Consider the following 23634-nt stretch of genomic DNA (forward strand, 5'->3'; position numbering starts at 1 on the left):
ACACAATACAACCTGGTTGTCAGACAGCAAATCAGTATGTAAGCAATGTCTTTGTGAATAAGCAGGGGTGGGTCTAGAGGGGGGGGCCGGGGTGGCTTTTTTTCAGATGACCTCAAATGTGACACTACCTACACATGCAGATTGGGAGCACATATGTAAACAACCATGTCATTTAGAAAGGATCTTCATGTTGACTATTACGAGAGTGATAATCAGTTGTCATATCAGGCAAAATAAAGTGGCACTCATAAGTTTATGAACCCATGCTAAAGTTGACTAAAGAGAGGAATAAAAAAAAAACATCTTTTGGAAATTGATCTTAAGGCCTTAATTAAAAAAATTAGGAAAATTCCAACCTTTAAGTACACCAATTTTCTTTGTGAATGAATAATGTATCGTGAATAAATAAATGTTCTTCCATAAAATACAGGGGGCATAAGTAAGTACACCCCTATGTTAAATTCCCATAGAGGCAGGCAGATTTTTATTTTTAAAGGCCAGTTATTTCATGGACCCAGGATACTATGCACACAAGCATTTGACAACACATTGTACTGTGCATGATTGTGTGTGTGTGTGTGTGTGTGTGACAAATAAAGGGGATTTGATTTGTCAGTCACGTCTGGGGTTTTCCTGTAATGGTGTCAAAATGTTTGCTCTCAAAAGGTCCATATTGCTGAACTTCATAATCTGGTAAAACAATAACAGGCTCAAGAAAAAAAAAACGTCTCACCCCTTTCTCATACGGGAGATATTTTTGACTCGCCATAACAGGAAAAGCACAGATGCAACTAAAACATTGATTAAAGATGACTCTAAGAAATGGTAATAGAATGCAGCCATTCTTATTGTAATTAGTTACACCTGAGGTTTTACTATAATGACATGTCAAAATGTCTGCAGTGAAAAAGGTCTATATAGGTTAAATTCATAACCAGGTGACACATTCTGCCACATAATACTAAGTAACGAGACGGGCCCAATTATTTGATTTCTCAGGGCAGGAAATGTACAGGTGCAACTAAAAACAATAATGAGGACTCTGTTCCATGTATGCCGACCTTAAACCAAATGACTTTTCAAGCAATTCCACAGGTGAAAACTAATTTCGGGAAAAAATCGGAATGAAATCATGAGAGTCTGTCTTTTTGTCAGTCTTTTTTCTGTCTTGACGTTCCGACAAAATCAAACGTGTTTGATATTATTGTTATTAAGTTTTAAGTCAGTGACATTATGACAGATTGTCTTTAGATGTGAGGTGGTGTCAGACTTTAGTCTTTTCAAAGACTTTTCAGAGTCTCCCAGTGTATGGTAGTCAGCCCAGTGAGCCAGCTTGCACAATACCATGACTTGGCACACCTGAATTGAATGCAGCCATTACAATTACACCTGTGTTTGACAGTAAATATGTATGTGTCCTAAGGTTTGAAAAAAAAAAAGATGCGAAGCATGCACCATGCTTCGCTGTACATACATTTATACATTATTTAATTCAAGCCATCCGGGAACAATATGGAGCTGAAACATTTCCTGAGGCATTTTTTCAGATATGAATTAAAACCACTGACACAAGAATATTTCCTCTCAGGTTATTATTGCTGTTTAGTAACACCACCACTTCACAAAGTAGGACATTTGATTCATACCATCATTCATTTTAATGCACTCTGCAAACATGTAAAAACATACAAGTCTTAACACTGTAGACTTTACAAAAATGTGCTTACAAAATTGGAACCATGCAAATAACTAACATAACATAAGAGTATAGTGAACATCACGCTCCCAACAAACACACACGCACGCACACCAGGATAGAAATAAATACACATTAAAAAGAGAAGCATGTGTTGGCCATCAATTATAACAGTCCATCAAAAAAAATATTCACCCAACACTTTTGCACGATTAAAAAAAAAAAAACTTTCAAATGCAAAACGTCTTTTTGCTTTGGTCTCAGAATGCCTTCTTGCTCTTTCAAACTGAACAGAATATTCTGGACATTTGTAAGTGGTTTGATATAGATATCTAGCTAAAGTCAACTTGAAAAGGTTGATATTTTAGACATTGCATTTTGTGTCTTAATTGTGGTGGTAAGGGTTTTTAGTCACTTATTTTTTAAATTATATTCAAATCTGTTCAATCTATCATTATTTGTTTTAGTCCTGGACTCACAGTGGATCCAGTCTATCCCCAAGCCTTTAATCCAAAATAATCTTGACAGTTTAGAAGAATATCCTTTTTGGTTGTAATGAAAGAAAACACAAACAAATGTGTCCTTTGAGCAGCTTATTAACACAATTAGAAGCATTGTATTGCCCCATACTGTTTGTTAAACGTAAACAGAGCTTCCACATACACAACCCTCAACAATATTAAAGATAACATTTCAATAGTGTATTTTGATTACAATGATCAAGTAAGATTTGATGCCATCTTCGGTAGCAGAAAAAAACAAGACAGGGAAAATAGTTTTTAATGCCCCATCCAAGTGCCTATAAAGGTTATTTTACAATGAGACATTAGATACTTCAATTGCCCTGGAAATTGTATACGTTACAATTTTGGACATGTACGTGAACGCTCAGATTTTATAGATCCTGAACTTTGTACAAGATGAGAGGACACTGAGTGAGTTACAACGACCTCTTCAGCAACAATTTCGGTTACATCCTTGTTCATATAGAAGATGGAGAAGCATTTCATCACCAATCTACATGCCTACATGTGAGTATGCATTCAATGATTCAATAAACCAAAGTAGCATCAACATATTTTAAACTTTTAAACAGCTGTCTGAGATGACTTCTTGTCTGTTACCCCACTGATTAAAGGGATACTTGGTTGATTTTTAATCCAGCTCTGTATCATCCTGGTGTGGGGAACTATGCGTGGCTTCCCTCCATGGCGCTAGTGCACGGAGGCCAGAGCAGCCAAGGTCTGCCGAAATCATCCAAGGGATCTCGGCAGACCTGGGCTGCTCTGAGCTCTGTGCGCTGCGGCCACGGAAGGAAGCCAAACACCGTTCATCTGCACACACTCCCAACACTGCCATGACACAGAGCTGGATTTTAATCAACAAAATATCTCCTTAACCTTATTAACATGTTCCAAGCTTGTGACTGGACATACATTTGCAGATACACATTTACATTCAAATTATAATCTAGACTTAATCAAGCCATGAGCAGTCTGCCATATAGATCATATAGTATGTGAACAAAACAAGATCCAATAATACAAGGGATGGGAATCAAAACGCTGTCAAGCTGTGCTGGTGTTCCCACTGAACATTATAGCGCTTAACCAAAGGTTAACTTGCACCATTAACCCTGGAGTAGTTAAGCTATTAACTCCAAGTTAAGGCTTTTTATTTCCTTAAAAACCAACCAGGTGTAGCCCTGTTTCCAGTGTGAAACAGGAGTTTAGAACAACTGCAATGTTGTTCAGTCATGCTACTTCAGCTTGCTTGTCACTCCACTGTTAAGCTTTTGCTATATAAGCTAACAGATAAAAAGGGAAAGAGTAAAGAGTGGGAGTTTCATCCTAATCATTAAGTTAAGAGGCTGTTTTTGCGCTTAACATTACAGCTTATGTCCTTTTTATGTCCTTTGTTCCATCAAATGCTGCAGGCTAAACAGCAAAATAAGATAGAGCTGCAAAGATTGATTATTCGATTAGTTGTCAACTATTCAATTCATTGCCAACTATTTTGATAATAGATTTTTGGTTTGGGGTCATTCTTTATGTAAAATGAGTAAAAAATACTCTGATTCCAGCATCTTCAATGCAAATATTTTCTAGTTTCTTCCATCCTCTTTGCCAGTGAACTGAAAATCTTTAGTATCTTGGGCTTTGGGAAACACCGATCGCCATTTTTCTGACATTTTAAGAGAGTTGACCACATTTTTCTCAGCAATATGCATTTTGCTGAGGCAAGCATACAACATATTCTAGTCCCCATACACACATGCTGCTTCAGTCTCCTGTCTTGGGCCAAATTTCTGTTTATTTTTCTTACTGATACCCAATTTTCAGTCATTCTAGCCTTTTGTAGCTAACGTAACGTAATCAAATGAATATTATGGTATCAAATCTGAACATAGGTTAGCTTTCAATATACAAGCAAATATTATGACATATACTTTAAAATCGATTTCCACTCATCCATCATTCATTTATGCGAGTTGTGTTGACACAACGCAAGGATGTAGTGGGTTCTTTGAAGGTGTTAAGTAGGGGTGGTACGGTTCATGAAAAAACATCCGAACCGCTCGGTTTGCATGTCTCGGTTCGGAGCGTGTGTGTGTCGCACGGTTCGTCAGTGCACTGTTAATGTGCACTAACCACTTACTGCCATAGTGCCCACTTTGACACCTATGTTAAAACACTTACTGGATACGACGAGGGGGATGAGCAACATGAACGCAACACATAGCAGCTGATTGGACGAACGCGTCACGTGGTTCTTGCTGTTCCCGAATATCAAAACAGACTCTTAATGCCGTCTCGTTCTGAATACGATCTCGTACTTTACGAAAATAGTTGACCGAAAAGTGTTTCTGAAAACATTTTAAGCGAGAAATAGGCCATACAGTTGCTGAATCTGTCTGTTTTTTTGATTGACAAAGGTCAGTTTAAAAGATTTTCGTCAGATTTTGAGAGGCGCCGAGCCGACCGCTCCTCAGGTGGAGTGTGGAGTGCTGCAGGTCACGTCACATGCAGAAATGGTAAGTGGGAGAGGTAAGGAAGGCTGCCCGGAGCTGGAGGATGTGCTAGCGTCGTATATAGTCTGGTGTGTGGGAACATTTTGGATTTCATGTTACCTATAATGACAGCAGAAATAAAACAATAGATAGAACTGCCACTGTGTGCATGTATTGTGCAACATGCATTCAATATGCTTATTTTAGCTATATATCATATGCTGAAGTATATTTCTGGAGTGTAAAAGAAAAAATAACAAGAACTGTACGAACCGAAAACCGTGACCCTAAAACCGTGATACGAACCGAACTGTGGATTTTGTGAACCGTACCACCCCTAGTGTTAAGTATTTTATAACACAACATTCTGTATGAAAAAATATTAAAAAAATACTGTTCAAGTGTTTAGCCTATGTTTGGTGGGTTGTTTTTTGATAATAGCACAGGGTGAAGGAATTATCTAGCTTAGGCCATTTCCATTTGCCAGTGATCAAATATTTGACTCAACACATCCCATCTAATGGACATTTTGTGGTGTTGACATAATTGTTGGACACAAAATAAATGCTACTTTCCTTCCCCAACAAACTGTAGAATCATTAGCGGCTCTCAAATCTCAATTTATATGTTACTGACTGAAATGTATCCTTAGCACAGAGGATTTAAAACGGTCAGGTATCAACAGTTGGCATTGATGTCTGGTCAGAATAGTGATCTGTTCTACTTCTTTAATTCCTTTATCACATAATTCCAATGTAAATCAACGTGTCAGGCATAATTCTTAGTCAGCAGCTTGTATTTAGACACCTTTTAACTTTTTAAAATGACTCGATCGGAATTGGACGTTACCTCCCGATCAGGACTCAGATATATATGTATATATATTCTCATTATTTTTTAACACATCTATAGTTGTGCGGTGGCACAGAGTTAGACCCTTTTGACTCCACACAGAAACAGCAACGTGTGCGGCATGACATCACTTTGTTGAGGAGACGCTATTGGTTAAATGCCGGCAAAGTAGAACACGGAAGCAGCTTGAAGCGGAAAGTGCGAGTATGTCTGCGGTCTGGAGGTATTATAAAGTTGAATTATTATAGCTAGTAGATGGTGCTAATTTTGGACCCTGTTGGTACCGCATCGTATTTCATTAATATTTGCTGCATTTCAAACAATACTGAGCCTAATTACTGTAGGTTAGGAACAGCAGAAACCAGCAGCCTTCCAACTAGGAGTTAAACTTATGAATAGAGATGGTGCTACTATGCCATGCATTATATGAAAATAGTGTACCTATGGTCAATCATGATGAATGATTCACCATGGCCTTGGTACAAAGTATTGTAATGAAGATACTATAGAGATACTTGTAACCCCAGGTTAGAGAAAAAGCTCAGCAAATAATGTTCAGTGTGAAAAGCAACAATCTCTTCCGATGGTTCTTTGAAATTGTACTTTGTTCTGTCAAAGTAATATGACTTTACAAGGAAATCCATCACATTACATTTCCAATGGGACAAAAGGCATTGTGTTGAGACATAATGTTAATAATAAAATATTCAATAGGCCAGGCCCATCACTTCTGATTTATTTTATCCAAACTGAAAATGTACCCAGAAATACTGTCTCCTGTTTCACATAATTAAAAACAGATAAGGCATACAAGTTTCTTACATTAAAAACGGCCAACTTCTAAAAATAATTAAAAAAAAAAAATTCTTAATGAAACAAACATGCGCTTTTGCTCCACCCAATTAAACATTTGCTCCATCTGAATCCTTGGCTCTGTTGTTAAACATGTCTGGTATGTTTTCATGATAAACTAAGATCTGTAGTGTAGGACTTATGTGGCTTCCTCTCCCTCAGATGTTCAGTGCAATCATCATTATCTGAACACAACAAGTCTCCTTGGGAGAGATGGCTGTGAGAGGAGGAGGACGACCATGTACCGAGGTAGCCTTTTCCCATAATGCCTCAAAAAGCAAGTGGCATCTTCTCTTTGCTTCAAGAAAGTAATAGTTTCAGCATTCCTCAAAAGGTATCACGGCAGTCCCCCACTGAGCAATCATCAGACATTGAGTAAAAAGCAGTATGCTGGGGTTTTCTGTCCAAGCTCTTCATTGATCAAGTCCTTCCACGGTACATGTTTGACGTGACAATGTTTTTGTAATGTTTAAACTCTCACCTACCACATCTGAGCAGAAAAGGCAGGAGGAAAAAAAGTGAACAGGTTAGGAGTTGTCCTGCAGATCTTTGGCCTTGATCAGGATGGTGTGGACATCTGAGATAGGGTAATCCTTAAGAAACAGAATGTGTGAGTCAGTTCCAGTAAGAACATTGTCTGCACTGCATGTCTACATATGAAGCTTTGGGATTTTTATGTTTCGGTGTATTATAAAAAAAAGCCTTACCTGCAGTGATCTCATGTTGACTGTGAAGTCTCCTGCCAGTAAGTTATCTCGGATGAGTCTGTGAACAGGAGAAGACAACAGAAACCATGATTTACATAAAGAGTCAGAGGTATCCAGGGTGCGATTTTATCGGGGGTGGGATTTCCCCCCTTTCTGGTCTATATACTGTATCACTGCCTCTGCTGAATTAATTTTTTTTTATCCCCAGTGGGGACAAAAGGTATTTTGTATTGTATTAATAGAGCTCAACAGTGAGCGCCCACTTTTTTAACGGCTCTGGTTCCCCATTCAATTGTTTCATTGACGTTTGGAAAATTGCTTATATAAAGAGTTTTAAGTCTGGAACCAAGCAGACCAGCTACGAGATAAATAGTCAACATAAAACATTTGATCCAGTGCAAAAAAACATTTTGAAAACGGCGAAAAGGGAAAGGTACAAGACCGTGTATAGAAACTATCATGGACTTCAATGGCAGAAGCTTGCGTCGCGCTAGCCGTTCGCTGTTTCGCGGGTACGGTAAACATTTCTATGGTAACAGCGAGTTGGACCAATCAGAGACGTTGCTGTTACACTTAGGATTGTGGGTAGTGTAGTATTTCTCCATAAGATCGCGGATAAAACATGTTTTTCTTAAAACAAGGTTGATTTCATACAGACTTCTAGCTTCTACAGGAGCAGAAACTTCTGTTTCACAACCATGTAGCTCGTGGTCAGTCTACCTCGGATGGTTTAGAATCTAAATCCTTATGGAGAAAAATCTATGGGATTTTTACTTCCGGAACCAAACTGTTGGATCTCTATGGATGGGCCGTGTAAGCGGCCAGACATGAAAATAAACAATTCATTAATTCCATGGTATTGACAGGGGGGATTTAATTCATGTTTTGCTTTGTTGTGTGTGATCAAAAAAACATCCCCCCTCTGCTTTTTTCATAAAACGCACCCTGGAGGTTATCAATGCTATAGGAGTACAGGGAGGATAATCTGAAAAGCTCACATGAGCATGGCGCAGCAGACCAGGATGAGGAAGTGGAATCTGTCCTGGTCAGAAAACAGGGTGTCCCAGATGCGGATGACGTCTGGCAGGAGGAACTCCTGAGATAACAACAAGGTCAGCCAGCGGAATGTGAAATACTGCGGTTTGATGTTCTGCTCTTCCTGTGAGGACAGAAAAAAAAATGAGGGGAAAACAGACGACACCGGCATATTGTTCTTTTAAAGATAGACTTGAAAAAGGGCTATAGCTATATGTTATAGATTTGTTAGATTGGAGCGTAAACTTTGAACTATAATAGATTTAAAAAATGTAATATTAGTTGAACTATGAAGCTTTTTGTAAAGAAAAAAAAAAAAAATGCACCCCACTTTGAGAATCACTGCTTTAACAGGCTCAGATTATCTCTCCCTCCATGTCTTTCTCCTCTCACTAATTATGTACACCAAAAAAATAGTTTTGCTTTATATGTGTTAAGGCAAAGTCAGTAACAGCTGAAATGTATCGTTAAATATTAATTCTAAAATAAAGTAAATAAATCGGCAATAAAATAAGGGGATTTGTATTTGATATGAAGTGATAACTATTTTGATGATAAATCATTTGAGCCATGTTTCAAGCAAAAAGGTTACACATTCTCTGGTCCCAGCTTCTCATGTGTGACGATTGGCTGCTTGGCTTTGTCTTGTGTGATAGCAAACTCTATATTTTGGGGTTTGGTACGGTTGGTTGGACAAACCAAGCAACTTTGAAGACGTCACATTAGGCTCTGTGAACTTGCGATGGGCATTTTTCTAGGGCTAGCGGTTATTTTCATTGTCGATTATTTTCTCGATTGAAAAGGTTAGTTGTTTGGTCTACAAAAATGTCAGAAAATGGGGATAAAAGTGTTTTCCAAAACCCAAGATGACGTCCTGAAAGGTCTTGTGTTATCCACATCTCAAAGATATTCAGCTTACTGTCATAGAGGAGTGAATAAACTAGAAAATATTCACATTGAACAAGCTGGAATCACAGAAGTTTTCCTAATAACTTAAACGATTAATCGGTTATCAAAACAGTTGGCATTAAATGTAAGAATTTAAGATTAATAGATTCATCTTTGCAGCTTTACATTTTCCACTTTCTTCTGACGATTCACAGACCAAACAATTGATTATTCAAGAAAATAAATCGACAGATTATGATTTATATACATTCTACGCCCTGCTATGCTACAACTATTACTTCTAGTCATAGATCCATAATCTTTATTGGTACTAAAACTGTTGTCTATATCCACGACGTTCCACTTCCGGGATTGCTGCCGGAAATTCTGCCGTATGTCCTTTTTTTCGACCGGATTTCTGTTACCTAAAGCTTCCTTTGTGTTGGCATTCTAAACTCCGGTGGATTTCTGAGGACTATGGTTAACTGCTCCTCAGATCTCTTCAGGGTAAATCCAGACAGCTAGCTAGACTATCTGTCCAATCTGAGTTTTCTGTTGCACGACTAAAACAACTTTTGAACGTAGACATGTTTCACCAAAACAAGTTCCTTTCTGAGGCCATTTTCCAGCGGCACCGGGCTCTGTGCAGCGCTTAGCGTGCATGACGATTGTGATTGGTTTAAAGAAATGTCAATAAACCAGAGCATGTTTTTCTCCCATCCCGGAATGCTGTGTGGACTAGCCAGACCTTCCTCCTCTGGCAAAGCGAGACTAATATAACTGCCACTGTTCATCATACCAACTCCTATAATTCTTATGAATCATATTTCTCTACGTATATCTGTATCAGTTTCTCTGTGCCCCAACCGACACCGGAAGATGGCCGCCGTCCAAGAGCCTGGGTCTGTCCGAGGTTTCTGCCTAAAAGGGAGTTTTTCCTCGCCACTTTCGCATCAAATGCTTGCTCGTGGGGGAATTGTTGGACTTGTTGTGGTCTAGACCTACTTTATCTGTAAACTGTTTTGAGATAACTATTGTTATGATTTGATACTATAAATACAATTGAATTGAATTCACAAGTGAATTTCATTCTTCAGGGATGCGAACTGCTCCAGCTGCACGGATGGATGGCAGAACGGAGAGAGGAGTTGTGAGACGCCCTGGTCACAGAGTATTCAGCCTTTGGGGGGCGGAGCGCGACGTAGTGGATCCAGTGGACACTATCTGGTACAGTTAATAACATGCAGTTTGAATTGGCAGCTCCTCAATTGCTAATTCGAATCACTGATTGTCAGAGGGAAGCCAGAGAGAGCAGTTTAAAAACATCCCGATAGCACCCTAAAAGGAACAGACAATGAGTAAAAGTGGAAATGTGGCCTTGACCATACCAGCTTTAAATAGAGCTCCAGGTCTTTGTCTTTGAGCATGGAGTACACACTCTCCATCTTGTATGTGATGCCGCACTGAGAGTCATCCAGGCTCTTGATGAAGTTGTCTCTGTTCTCCGACATCAGGTTGGTGAAACAGAAGAATGTATCCGCTTCAGCGTGCTCTGAACAATGAAGCAGAGAGCAATTAAAAAAGACAATGTTGCGCACATTCATGGTGTAGGACAAAAAAGTTAATGTTCAAAGAAGGTGAAGTCCACACAACAGCTTAATGCTCCGGAAAAATACTTTAATAGTGTAAATAGGGCACACAACGTTTTGGCCCACAATCTGGCCTTCCTCAGGTGTATTTGATTGCAGTGACCCATGACCCTCCGCTGTTCTCATTACATCACTTGGTCAGAGGTCATGTGATGTGCGAAAAATACACATTCATTAAAATACTATTCAGACATACACTACCGGTCAAAAGTTTGGGGTCACTTAGAACTTTCCATTCCACTCCATTATAGACAGAATACCAACTGAAATCAGTTGCATTGCTTTTTTAACCAGGGCAGCAGTTTTCAGATTACATTATGTGCTTACATAATTGCAAAAGGGTTCTCCAATGTTTTCTCAGTTAGCCTTTTAAAATGATATCAGATTAGTAAACAGAATGGGCCTTTGGAACATTAGATGAATGGTTGCTGATAATGAGCAATGTAGATATTGCATTAAAGATCTGCCACCCACTCAGAACAGCTGGTATTCTGTCTATAATGGAGTGGAACGGAAATTTCGAAGTGACCCCAAATGTTTGTGTAGATGCACACACTAATACTATTAAGATTGGGCAATTAAGTAACTCACTTGTAATCTGCCAATAGAGACATAACAAATGAGCGCACAGACCACAAATAGTGGAAAAAGTGGCTACCTCAACTGTTGGTTTGACATTGTCTTTTGCGCCAAATTGTAACTATTTTTAATCTTTGACACTTTGTAGTGCAGCAGTGAGGCCAGTGTTTTGTCATCTCAACAAGCCCTATATTAAACTGTTGCTGTTTTTGATCTATTTTGTAAACATCGTGTCACAATTTATTCATGGTCACCTTTTGAAAAATGTGTAGCCATCTTAAATTGTTGTGCTAGGAGTTCGAATTGTATTTCTAAGAGTCACACCCGCTGGAGTCTGTCTGAAACAAGTACATGCATTAATTGTAAAGTGAAACAGCGAGGTCATTATTTTGTCAATCTGAATAGTATTAGCATGTACATCTATGTCTGAATAGTATTTCAAAGTATGTGTATTTTTTGCATATCACATGACCTCTGATCATGTGATGTGATGAAAACAGATAAGGGTCATGGGTCACCGCAATCAAACACACCTGAGGAAGGCCAAATTGTGGGCAGAAACGTTAGCTGTGTTCAAAACCGCTCCCTCATTCACTCACTCACTATTCCCTATATAGTGTTTATTAATTAGTGAACTATATAGGGACCTACCAAACGAGATTTCGGACACTCACTGAAAAGAAAATCCTTGCGTGAATTTGAACACCACAACAAAATGGCGAACACACTACACAGTGCACTATTTCCGTGATAGGGAACAGTTTCAAACACAGCTGTTGTGTGCCTTATTTGGACCATTACCGTATTTTTCCGGAACATTAAGCTGTTGTGCGGACTTCACCTTCTTCTAATGTTTATTCCCAACACGTGAAAAACACAAAATGTTAATATATTCATTTCAAATGTTACCAACCTTTCCACTGGCTGTTGGGGTCCGTGGCAAAGGTGTAGTAAATTGGCCCAACGATCTCATTCATGCCCTGTACGTAGGCAATCCCAGGGTTGAGTTTGGCATAGATGAAGAGGATTCGCTCCACCACCTCCCAGTGTGCTTCACTCCCATTGGGCAGCACTTCATATTCGTTAGATGGATACAAGTTAAATGCCTTTCCAGGGGAGCTGACCTGGGAGAGTAGATTCAGTTTAGGGACTGTTTGTTATTTATTTCAGGGACCACCGGCGGAGTTTCGGGATCTTTAGTCAGAATAGACCTGACCCTACCTTCACCAGATATACATTTTGGATGACCCTTCAAAATGATATGGAAAAAAAAAGGGATGACCCTCCCCAACATTTTATTGATGCCTTCTGTACTGGTTTGCGCTTGGCAAAGATGTACAGATGCCCATTGTTTTTTTTACAGCCAGGACATACATGACTTAACCTCTGCATTCTTATCTGATCTGTTATGGTGGCCATTTCAGTAGATTAGGGGGGGGGGGGCAGTAGCTCAGTCCCTAGGGACCTGGTTTGGGAAACAGAGGTTGACTACTGAGGTTGGACTGGTAGCTGGAGAGGTGCAAGTTCACTGCCAATATTCCCTTGAGCAAGGCACCGAAATCCCCAACTGCTCAGGCAGCCCCCTCACTCTGACATCTCTCTCCAATTAGTGCATGTATAAGGTCCTGTTTGTGCACGTGTGTATTTCGGGCCTGAGTGTTATATGTAACAAACAAAAATGCAATTTTATTAAAAATGGTATCTCTTCTCCTTCCTTGTTGCTAAAGTAAGGCTAAAGGCTAACTGTAGCTGCCCTGAGCTAGTTAGCTGTGCTGCCAGGACTGGAAGCTCGGAGGGTGTTTACACAGCTAGCACAGGAGTTTTGGAGGAGATTTTTGTTCTCAGTAAAGTTTGCTGGAAGTGATGTAATCTAACGTTTTATATGGAGTGAGCACTGGGCTGGACTCGGTTTAAAAAAATGGCCTTTTAAATGCTACATAGCTTTTAAGGAAATAGCCGGAGTAACAGGCTAACCATCTTTAAAAGGGACGTATTTTCGTTTAAAATAAGTGCTGTGCGGTGGATCCAATTCATGCTGATGTGATGAGTGGTTCAACACTGTACTTACATCTGCACTTAAAACACACACACACACACACACTTACATTGGTGACTCCACTGCGGTTGCGGTTTACAGTTTGTGCTTTCAGCGTGGTTTGTTCGACTCGTCGACGCAGCGTCTCATAATCATTCTGAGGGTCCAAGATAAGTTGGCAAGGGTAATCTGTAGGACGCTGGAAGAACGCCATGTCTGGGTACAGCCGCCTGCAAACATGACGTGTCATTTTTAAACACAATGACAGGCTGTGGTCTTTTTCTTTTCATATACATTCACATACTATCAAGAACAAACTAACATATCTAGAATAGTTCTTCCAAAGTCATACCTTACATCCTTGTCAATTTGTAGTAGAATTTCATTATCTTTGAAATAGTTATTCCACCTGCTGTCTGGGTTTGGATTTAGAGGCTGAAAAAAATCAAATGAAACACAGACACGAATAATTACTACCCAGTTATAAGTGACTTCTTACACTATTTGGGTATAGTATGTATTTCATCTCTTCTCAAGGTACTCACTGTGAATAAAAGACATATTGGAAAGGTGCACATGTTTATGTTTGTGTGTGTGTGTTGTGTATGTGTGTAGAGAATTTTGCGTCAGTGTGAAAGGGACGGATGGGCAAAAATGGCAAATGTATCCATTTAAAATTAAATCTACAACACAAAGTGTGCAAAAAGTGAAGAGGTCTAAATTGTTGTAACCCCTGTAATTTACAGTTTAAAGCTATATTTTTCAGGAGAGCTTTGTGGTTTTTTCTTATTTGGTCTGACATTTGCCTGGGCAGCGTGAGAGCCTGAGCCTGAAAGCGTGTGTCTCATGCCAAAACCAAAATTTAAGCACACAGCTGGTCTGGAAGCTGCTGCTGAACAGATGATCCAAATATACGTAATAACGGCATGTTATTGTAATTCTTATGCAGTTAGTCCAACCGAAAGTGGACACAGGAAGTGGAAGCTCACATGACGGGGAGACACGACCCTACGCCGGACCCTACGCTGTAGCCTGACGTGCGTCTCTCGAAAAATGTAACTACACATCGGGGCTTGGTAGCGTTGCATATCCCCCGACTCATTTCCTGGTTCTCCTTCATAAACAACATGAAATCAATCAATCATTCATATTTTATATATATATATATATATATATATGTTCACACGTGTGTCAAACTTCAAATCGTATCCTGCAGACTAAAGAAAACATCTTTGTTTGGTACAGATCCTCGCAAAAATCACACTATAATCATTTTAATTTTAATATTTGTTAATGAAAATGAGAATAATGATACAAAATGAGTACGTAACGCCAGCTCCGTAATGTTGTACTAACGTTATCTTAGACCTCACAATGCCTTGTGTTTCTCACTCCCGCTAAGTTATTGTTCATAAGACGTGACATGAGTGACACATGCGGGTAGGTCAAGGCGAGAAGAGGGAGATTAGCTAATGTTAGCCAACATATTTATAAAAAAAAGTCACATTCGAATAGTAATTTCAGCATTCAAATAGTATTGATTTTTTTTACTATTCAAATTATATTCGAATTTCGGCATTCGTTCCAACAGCCCTAGTGTGCAACCAATCAGTGCGCAGCTCTAAATATTCATGAGCATACCATATTTGGAAGAAAAGCTGTCGTTCCAAATAGAGACATTCCACAGGGATGCATAAGGACCCATAGAATAAAACCTGGGACATTTTCAGCCCAACCAATGTTACGTACCCTATTAGGAGACCTTAAGGAACAGTGTGAAATACCCTATATAATCATTATATCACCCCTTTAAGGCTTTTTCTAATAAGCATACTCCTGCATGAATTTCCCATTGCTTTTTGCTTACTTCTGTAAAGAGTGACAGCAGCGTTAGGATTAAGATTAGGATCACTGAGATGCACTCTACTTTAAAATGCATGTGGCTTCATTGAATCAGGCCTCACTTAAACTTAAACAACAAGGGAGGCTTGACTCACATGGTCCTCCATAGTCACATCTTCTCTGAAAAGGCCCAAGTTGGCTTTGGCAATACCAGGCTGGATGATCATTTCTTTTAGGAACTGGGAGTACACCTCCCTATGAGAGACATGGAACAAAATGGAAAAAGTGGTGAAAACTTCAAATATACTTCAGAAGTTACTTTGAAGTATCCCCAAATTAGTTGAATAATTAGTTAAGTATTTTGATAATCAAGAAATATTTGAAAATCTGTGATTTGTACAGACTTTAAACTTGTACCAATGTTGTTGCACCAATAAAAATTATATATGTATAAAAATAAAAATAAATGCACAAAACACTGTTTTCAGCTTCTAAAATGTGAGTTGAATTTCGTTTTTTGATTCAACCTTTATTTTACAAGGAATATTCCCAGTAAGATTCAGAATCTCTTTTACACGGTAGTCCTGGTTGACTTTAAATTAGGGCTGGGTGATAAATCGATATTTTGGTTAACTTGAATGTGTAGTTAACGTCGACTTGTTTAAATCGGTTTTCTCTTTAACATCCGCCGACGCTCCCCTCTGGGCTCCCGTAGTTATGAATGGGCTCAGGCCTCCCCCCCGCACGTTTGCCATAGAGATGCATAAACAACATGGCAGCGACAGGGACTACCATTAGTTATTTTCGATTTAAATCGTAAATCGGATTATTTATTTTTAGGCCATATTGCCCAGCCTTACTTTAAATGGAATATTTTAGGGTTTTGGTTTTTGGTCAGACATAACGATACACATGAAGATGTCATCCGGGGCTTCTGGGACATTGTGATGGCAATTTTCTGAAATTTTATAGACTGAACAAATACTCTGTAAATTGAAAAGATTAATCAAAGATTAATTGATAATTAAAGTAATAATTGCTGCCCAAAATTTACAAAAAGAACTAAAATGTACTGTCATGTTTTTTTCTCTGCTGCCAAATCAGAAAAACAGTGGTGAAAACAGAATTGGGACGTCCTCTGCTGGGACTGATATAAACAAGGACAATGGAGGAAACAGTAGTAAAGGTTGTTTCTTCACATGAGAGACCACCATAATAAAATCTACATGTTCTCCTTACCTCTGCTTTTTGAGGAAAGACTCCCATAACGTCTGGTCGAGGGGCAGATAATTAAGAAGGATCTAAAAAGAGAGTGAAACAATAACATGACTCAGGATCGCAGATCAATACCTTTTAGCCCATATAGTCAAATGTGCAATACTCTGATCTGTCCCACTTCACAGTCTTATGGAAATCTTGAAATGCCACATCTTATTTATAACCCAGACCTTTTAGTAATTTCTATATTTTGTCAAAGAGACTTTTTGTAGAGTAAAGTTGCAAATTACAGCTATGCCCAACACTTTCCGTAACCATCTTTGACCCTGCTGGACCCACCAGCAAGGCCATCATTACCAACTCATGTGATCTGGTGTTCAAACCATAGACTGTAAACATAATGGACAAAGCTTACAGGTCTGAAAAAGTGCCTTAAACCTGCGTTCTACCTAATTTCCAGCAGGGGCCGACTCCACTGGTTGCAAAAAGAAGTCTGTTTCTATAGAAGTCAATGAGAAAATTACCCTAATTCTTACTTAATTCAGTAAAGATTTTCATAATGAGTTTATGGCCTCAATCGCTAGTTTCAAGTCTTCTTCAATACAGCATGATGCTCATTTTGTAAATTATGGTCCCATTTATTTTAAAATAGACAAATGATAAAGCATGTGATGCTTTAGGGGCGTGGCTACACGCCAACCTGTCAATCAAGACAGTGGCTTAGCAATGCTATCCATGGCACTGTGTACAACAAAATAGCCATGAACTTCTTTTTGGGTGTTGTCCGTGTTTTCGTCTTAAAACGTTGACTCTCTCCCTAGGGCTGGATGATTAATCGAAAAATAATCATAACCGAAATTCAGAGCCTATAACCGACGTAATTTTACCAAGTCGGTTATTTCGGTCTTTTAATCCTATTAATATTTCCGCGGCCGCCCACTGTGTGTTAATGTACTTTCCCCTTAAAACATATTACGGCCGCCGCGTGTGTAGTCACGTGACTCCGCCCCGTCCAGTCTGCGACCATAGGTGCTTTCCGATCGGATAGTACTTTTACTTTTTAGAGGAAACGTACACTTCTAAGCAGTTCTAAGAACTACTCTCCCCCAAAATCTTTTTTCCTGTTTGCATTCCCACTGGCCAAGTGGCCATAGGGACTGGTAGGAGGGGTAAGGGAGCGACGCAAGCACGGCAACGGTCTTTATAGCATCATCACTAGACCTTAGCGTCACATATAACAACAACAAATGATGCTAATACTTGTGCACTTTTCCCATGACTTTTCCTATATTAAATGCACGTCCATTCTCGTAGTAATTCACGTAATGTTTTGCTCAACACAGATGGGGCTTTATTATACTCAGAACAGACCCCGCCTCTGCCTGCAACGCTGTGGACATGTGTGTGGGCGTGTGTGTGTGTGTGTGTGTGTGTGTGTGTGTGTGTGTGTGTGTGTGTGTGTGTGTGTGTGTGTGTGTGTGTGTGTGTGTGAGACGGCCGGCGAGCCGCAGGACACGCTTGTGGAGTTTAACTCCGAAAAGACAGTTAACCACAGGTTCCCGTTAATCTTATGGACATTTATTATTTATTTTCTACATTTTTAGGAAACTTTGTTTTTACATTAAAACTTAAATTACTTTTTTTATAAGACGTTTTTATTTCATTGTAAAATCTACTGTTGTAGATTTCAGTTCAGTTGTTTCAAATATTTAATAAATAAGCATTAATTGCTATCTGTGTGTCGTTTCCTTATTTTAGAATCACAAAGAGGATTATGCACTCTTTCATTAGAAAAAATAACCGTGAACATATTTACAGTATAAGAAAAGAATTTTTTTTTTAAATAATCGTTTAATAATCGTAATCGAGGTAACTTGTTTGATTAATCGTGATTATGATTTTAGCCAAAATCGTCCAGCCCTACCTCTCCCTGTGTGTTTTCACTTCAGTAAAGTGGATTGGAACACTTTGGTCGCCTAAAAATGTCTTGTTGTTTTACTTACAAATTATGGTCTTCATCTGAATAATTTGCTGTTTAAATATGTCACAGAAATCTACTTAAATACTTTACAGAGAGGTATACAATTAAGACGTTCAGAAAAATTCTCATACGAAAGCTGGTTCCACACCGACCCGCAGTAACTCGCCGCCTCATCATTACAATGAGGGGAAGGTGGCAGAGAGGAAGCGTTTTTAACTGACTGTAGTGGTATGGTGCAGTTGCTGCCCACATGAACGCGCAAAGAGTTCGCTCTGCCGCACAGAGTAGAGCTGAAGATCTTTGCCCGAACCCGACTGGACCCGACGGGTTCTGTCAGGTTCTGTCAGGTTCGGTCTTAATTTCTATCATTTTACACGGGCTGGGGCCGGGCCGGGCTCGCGCTCCGGGTTGTGCGGTAAATGATGCGTTTCGATTAGCGCGAAAATGGATGCTGAGGAGGTGAAACGGAGGCTGGCCTCAGGAGGACTTATTTTATTTCTCTGATCCAACTTCCAAGTGGCCTATAGCCTATGTTAGTCATGAATAAATTATGTAATTTTTTTTTTTTTTATAAATGACTCATTCTTGACAAAAGGCAAAAGAGCAGTGTGCACGCGCACATTTCAATAACGTCCGGCTGTAAACGGGTTCGGGCTTTTAAAAAGCTGTCAATCAAAATGTACTTGTCTCAGTATATATAATTGGTGCGGTTCGAGGTCGGATCACGTTCTCACCACAAACGAACCGCTCCTCGCAGTTGGATTGAAAGCCTACCGAGACCACCTCTCCAAGCAGGTCTCAGTACGCTTGTTTGGTCTGCTTTTGGTGCGCACCAGAGTTCTATTTCCATGTTCACACCTGCCCAAACGAACCGCACCAGCGGGGCAAACGAACTCGATTCAACCGAACTAAACGAGGCAGGTGCGAAAGTGCCCTAAAATGCCCACACATTACATTCACCCAGTGGTTTCTGTGACACGAGAAATACTTTGAATGAGTACGTAGTCCCGCTCACAGTTGAGTAGGCGGTCTTTAATGTGGCCCAGTACACATTCCCGTTCTCACTGCTATAGGAATGTGGACACGTGGCCAAATGTGGTTTTTGTGATCGGATCTCAATGCGTCCTCAATGCGTCCTGAGAGCGTTTTCACCTGTACTTAGAGCTGTCCACTTAATACCAGGTGGAAAACGGGCTCAGTGAGAAGTTCTTTTTATTTGCTATTGCATGATATTTTTTCTGAATGACACTTGCCCCAAAATGGAGTGGGACAGGTAGTCAAGTAGTTATGCCTTTTACATTTTTTTAATTGTTTTATTTTATTTATTTCTTTATTTTGTATATTTGTAGTGTATATTGTAGATTTTACATTGCTTGGCATTCTGTGGACAGCAAAGGAAGAATTCCGTTGTACAGGGAAACTTTTGGCGCCCAAGGCGAACACAGGAGCCCTCCACAGCTGTTGTTCTCCACCTTTTTCAATCTTTATTCAACGTTTTTCAAAACCAACATGAAAAAACGTAGTAATGTTCCCTCAACATTTTGTTTTGTTATTAAACTGTATGTTAAATGAGTGGTGATGTTAAACCAGCTGTTTCATGTAATGTTGTTCTAAGGTACCGTCTATGTGTTGGAGCGGTGTTTAGCTAGCAAATAAGCCCACTGATGGCAATGTTATTGTTCATATTTCGGCACAATGTTAAGTAATTACAGTAGTAGTGAATATAGTGAGTTAAAATGTGGTCTGAGATGCACATTGCAAAATGTGTTATGTTTCTGGAATTGTTCATTAGCTCTGTGGGGTATCTGTAATGTTAAAGCTGAACAGACTGACAGTAGTAAAACATTTTATTCTGATCCAAAGACTATAAATCCTAGAGGAAACACTGTATGCGTGTGCTAAGAGAGAAAGATAATGTTAGTATTTCCCATGAGACCTTACGAAATAAACATGCTTGAGTATTGTAGATCTTGTATTATTTTTCACATGCAGTTACCCACTTAAAAAAGAATGTGGCTGGTAAAAAAGTTGAGTGGCTAGTATATTTTGGAATCCACCAGCAGGTGGACAAAAAAGTTCATTTCCATCCCTGCATACAACCGTACAGTACAATGAAGTGAAAGGGGGTTGTTGATGCCAATTGGTCTTGTCAGACATCCATGCATTTTAGCATATGGATTTTTAGAATGACATATTTAATTATTGAAGAGTAAAAAAATAAGCTTAACCATAAGTTTAATAGGTGTTAACGGGGCCCCTGGTAGTTTGGGGCCCAAGGCAATTGCCTACCTTTGCCTAATGGTAAAAGAAATTGAAATATACAGTAGAAGCTTGGGGGTGTTGATTATGCTAATGATTAAGTTTCATATGCCATGCACAAAAGTTTACTAAAACAACACAGAGGCAGGGCAACTTACTTTCCAGCAAAGCGCTCGTATGCCTCCTTCAAATGGGATTCCTGAGTTGGATAAAGAAAGCGATGTTCAAATACAGAACAATAAAATATATACACAAAAAAATACATCAACCTGTGAAAATTACCATTGAAGCACAGCTCCCTCAGTGTCTTCAAGTTTATGTTTTCTTCACTCAAGGCTACTTTGAATTCCTGTATTCTGAAATAAGAAAAAAACATGAGTTTAGGACCAATTTATTTTCTGAATTACTGCTCAGTGAAAAAATACCTCTTATACTATTATAAACATAATAGTAACTCAACTGTTAAATGGTTTAAATGAAAAGATGCTTTCTCTGTCAAGTCCTAAATCTTTAGTTACGATAAATTTAAAAGAATAGTTTGACATTTGGGGAAATATATAGGGCTGTGCTCGATTGAAGAAATTCTTAGTCAACTAACACTCATTCAATTGTATCGACTAATCGATTAGTTGATTTAATCGACAGATCTGTAAATCTGAGTTTCTCCGCAAAGAGTCATGCAAAAGCACCACTTTAATTCTTGTGTTTACCAGAGACGTGCTCGTACGTTTCTTGGAAATAAGTCATTCAGCATGAAAAAAGCATACAACATGACTAATCGACTAAAGAAATCTAAGTTGACTAAGACCAAAACGACCAATTAGTCGACTAATTGACTAAGAGGGAGCAGCCCTAGAAATATACTTGTTCATTTTCTTGCAGAGGATTAGATGAAAGGATCAATACCACTCTCATGTCTGTGTGATAAGTATGAAGCAAAGGCCAGGAGCTGATTAGTTTAGCTTAGCATAAAGACCAGTATTTTTCCTAGGTTTGTGTAAGTCTTAAGTGCACATATTTGGCATGGGGTTTAGGGGTCCTCCCTCAAGAAAATGTTAAGTTTTTCAATAAAACGAAATGCAATTTGACATCATTTTGGACACTTGTTATTACCATATCTGTGTCTAAAACATTGGAAAAGCTAGAGCAGATAATAAATGAATACCATTTAAAAAGTTTAAATTCAAAAGTTGCTTAAAGCTATGGTGCGTAGTTTCTGTCTCCCCCATGAGGAATTCTAAGCAAACAAAACTTTCGGCGCATCCACATGATACAAGCCCTACAAGTTATATTCTAAGCATATAACTTGTATTATTATTAGTTATAGTTGTATTATCATTACTGCTAGTATTGCTATTATTATTATTATTATTATTATTATTATTAGTAGTAGTAGTAGTAGTAGTAGTAGTATTATAGTTATTATTGTGCATGCTGTGTATTTCTCTCTCTCAAATTCAAAAGGGGCTTTATTGGCATGAAAGGTTCTATAACTATGTTGCCAAAGCATCAGAACACAATAAACAGTAATATAAACATTAACACAATAGAATTGATTTATATTAATGATATATACAGTAGCTGTGTGTGTGTGTGTGTGTGTGTGTGTGTGTGTGTGTGTGTGTGGTAAAAAAAATATCTCTTTTGGGTGGCATTTGATCAATTAATGAGGTTGTCAGTAAGTAAAAAAAAAAAAAAGTAGTATAATGTTTGACGACTATGGGGCCTTGCTAACTGCTACAGTGTACATTCACTTTCCTATTAAGAAATAAGACTAAATTCAATCGATCATAGTTGAGATAGTGTCTCTAAACTGAGACCAATGCGTTTTTCCAAGGAGGCATGGTATGGTTAATTTGCCATTAGCTAATTCAACGTCAGCACGACAATTTAACTGGAAATAAGTCACATATGTTTTTACCTTCGCCCTTACACTGTCAGCAAATATAGATAGCTGGATGATAGGTAATTGTTAGCCAATTGGGTTAAAGGAAGTATGGTGTGTCAGCTGATGTGCTAACAGGGAGCTAGCGTAACGTTAGCCACTTAAAAACGAAGTCGCGGTGTTAGTTAACTTGTAAAGGCTCACTGTTTTGACATTAAATGTAATGCCACACCAGCAACGAACTGAATGTTTTTGCATAATTGCCTTGCTAAAGCCTAAACTTCGAGTAAGTTTGATTAGCTGAGCTGCTGTTGCTGCTAGCTTAAGACTGAAGTTAATACCAATGTGCGGTTAGGGTGCTAGCTGCTAAAATAAATAATGTAACGTTAGCACTGGTTTTGACTGTCCGCCTGCATCCCATGCAAAAACGAAGATTTAAATGTGTCCCACCTGTTTCTGTACGCAGTAGTCATGTCTGGGCAGGCGACGGTGTATTCCTTTAACTGTTACCAAAAAGGAATTAATTATTTGCCAGAGGGAAGTCCTCCTATCACTTCCGTCTTCACAACACAGTGGGCAGACACCGCTGTTTGGATCCAGAGTCAACTAGCGCGTCCCAGTGAGTGGACTCATGTTAGGATTGTTCCTTTACCAAAACACCTTGTTCCTAACCTCCCCACCCAAATACCATTCATTAACGTAGGTTTATAAAGGGTTTTCTAAACATACCGTAACATTATGCATTTTAATATATGTACCGTTCATTCTCACAGCTGCTACATCGCTGCTTCTTATTGCATTGCCTAGCTGCTTCTGTGTGCTGTCTGTAGAAAGCAATACTATATGTTTCTGCATTAAGTTACAAGAGGCTGCATTTTCAGGAAAGTGACACAACGTTACCTCCTGACATCCCATTTAGGAAAATGAATGGAAAAAATAGTAGTGGCACGTTTAAATTACTTTCTTGAATATAAATGTCCATTTAAAAAATATCAAACAGGGTTCAGGAAAAGTAAATCAACTATTGATGCTTTAGTAAAGCTCAGCAATGAAATAGAGAAGACACTAGTTATGAAAGAGGTCAAGATGGCAGCGTTTTTAGATATTGAAAAAGCTTATGACACTATGTGGAGAGAGGGTCTGTTA

The 23634-nt window shown here is 38.9% G+C and overlaps 1 protein-coding gene across 1 annotated transcript; it reads right to left on the reverse strand.

Moving 5' to 3' along the window:
* Positions 1–5786: 5786 nt before the first annotated feature.
* On the reverse strand, positions 5787–23156 carry tbc1d13 (TBC1 domain family, member 13). The gene is made up of 12 exons (XM_031287302.2): positions 22939–23156; positions 20886–20959; positions 20762–20802; positions 16385–16446; positions 15301–15400; positions 13656–13738; positions 13374–13533; positions 12182–12392; positions 10429–10592; positions 8116–8276; positions 7118–7175; positions 5787–7003 (listed from the first exon to the last, which is right to left on the reverse strand). The coding sequence occupies exons 1-12, from the start codon at positions 22959–22961 to the stop codon at positions 6938–6940; spliced, it is 1203 nt and encodes a 400-aa protein (XP_031143162.1). The 5' UTR covers positions 22962–23156; the 3' UTR covers positions 5787–6937.
* Between the last annotated feature and the right edge of the window lie 478 nt (positions 23157–23634).

This window comes from Sander lucioperca, chromosome 14 (genome assembly GCF_008315115.2).
Source record: "Sander lucioperca isolate FBNREF2018 chromosome 14, SLUC_FBN_1.2, whole genome shotgun sequence".
Taxonomy (NCBI): domain Eukaryota; kingdom Metazoa; phylum Chordata; class Actinopteri; order Perciformes; family Percidae; genus Sander; species Sander lucioperca.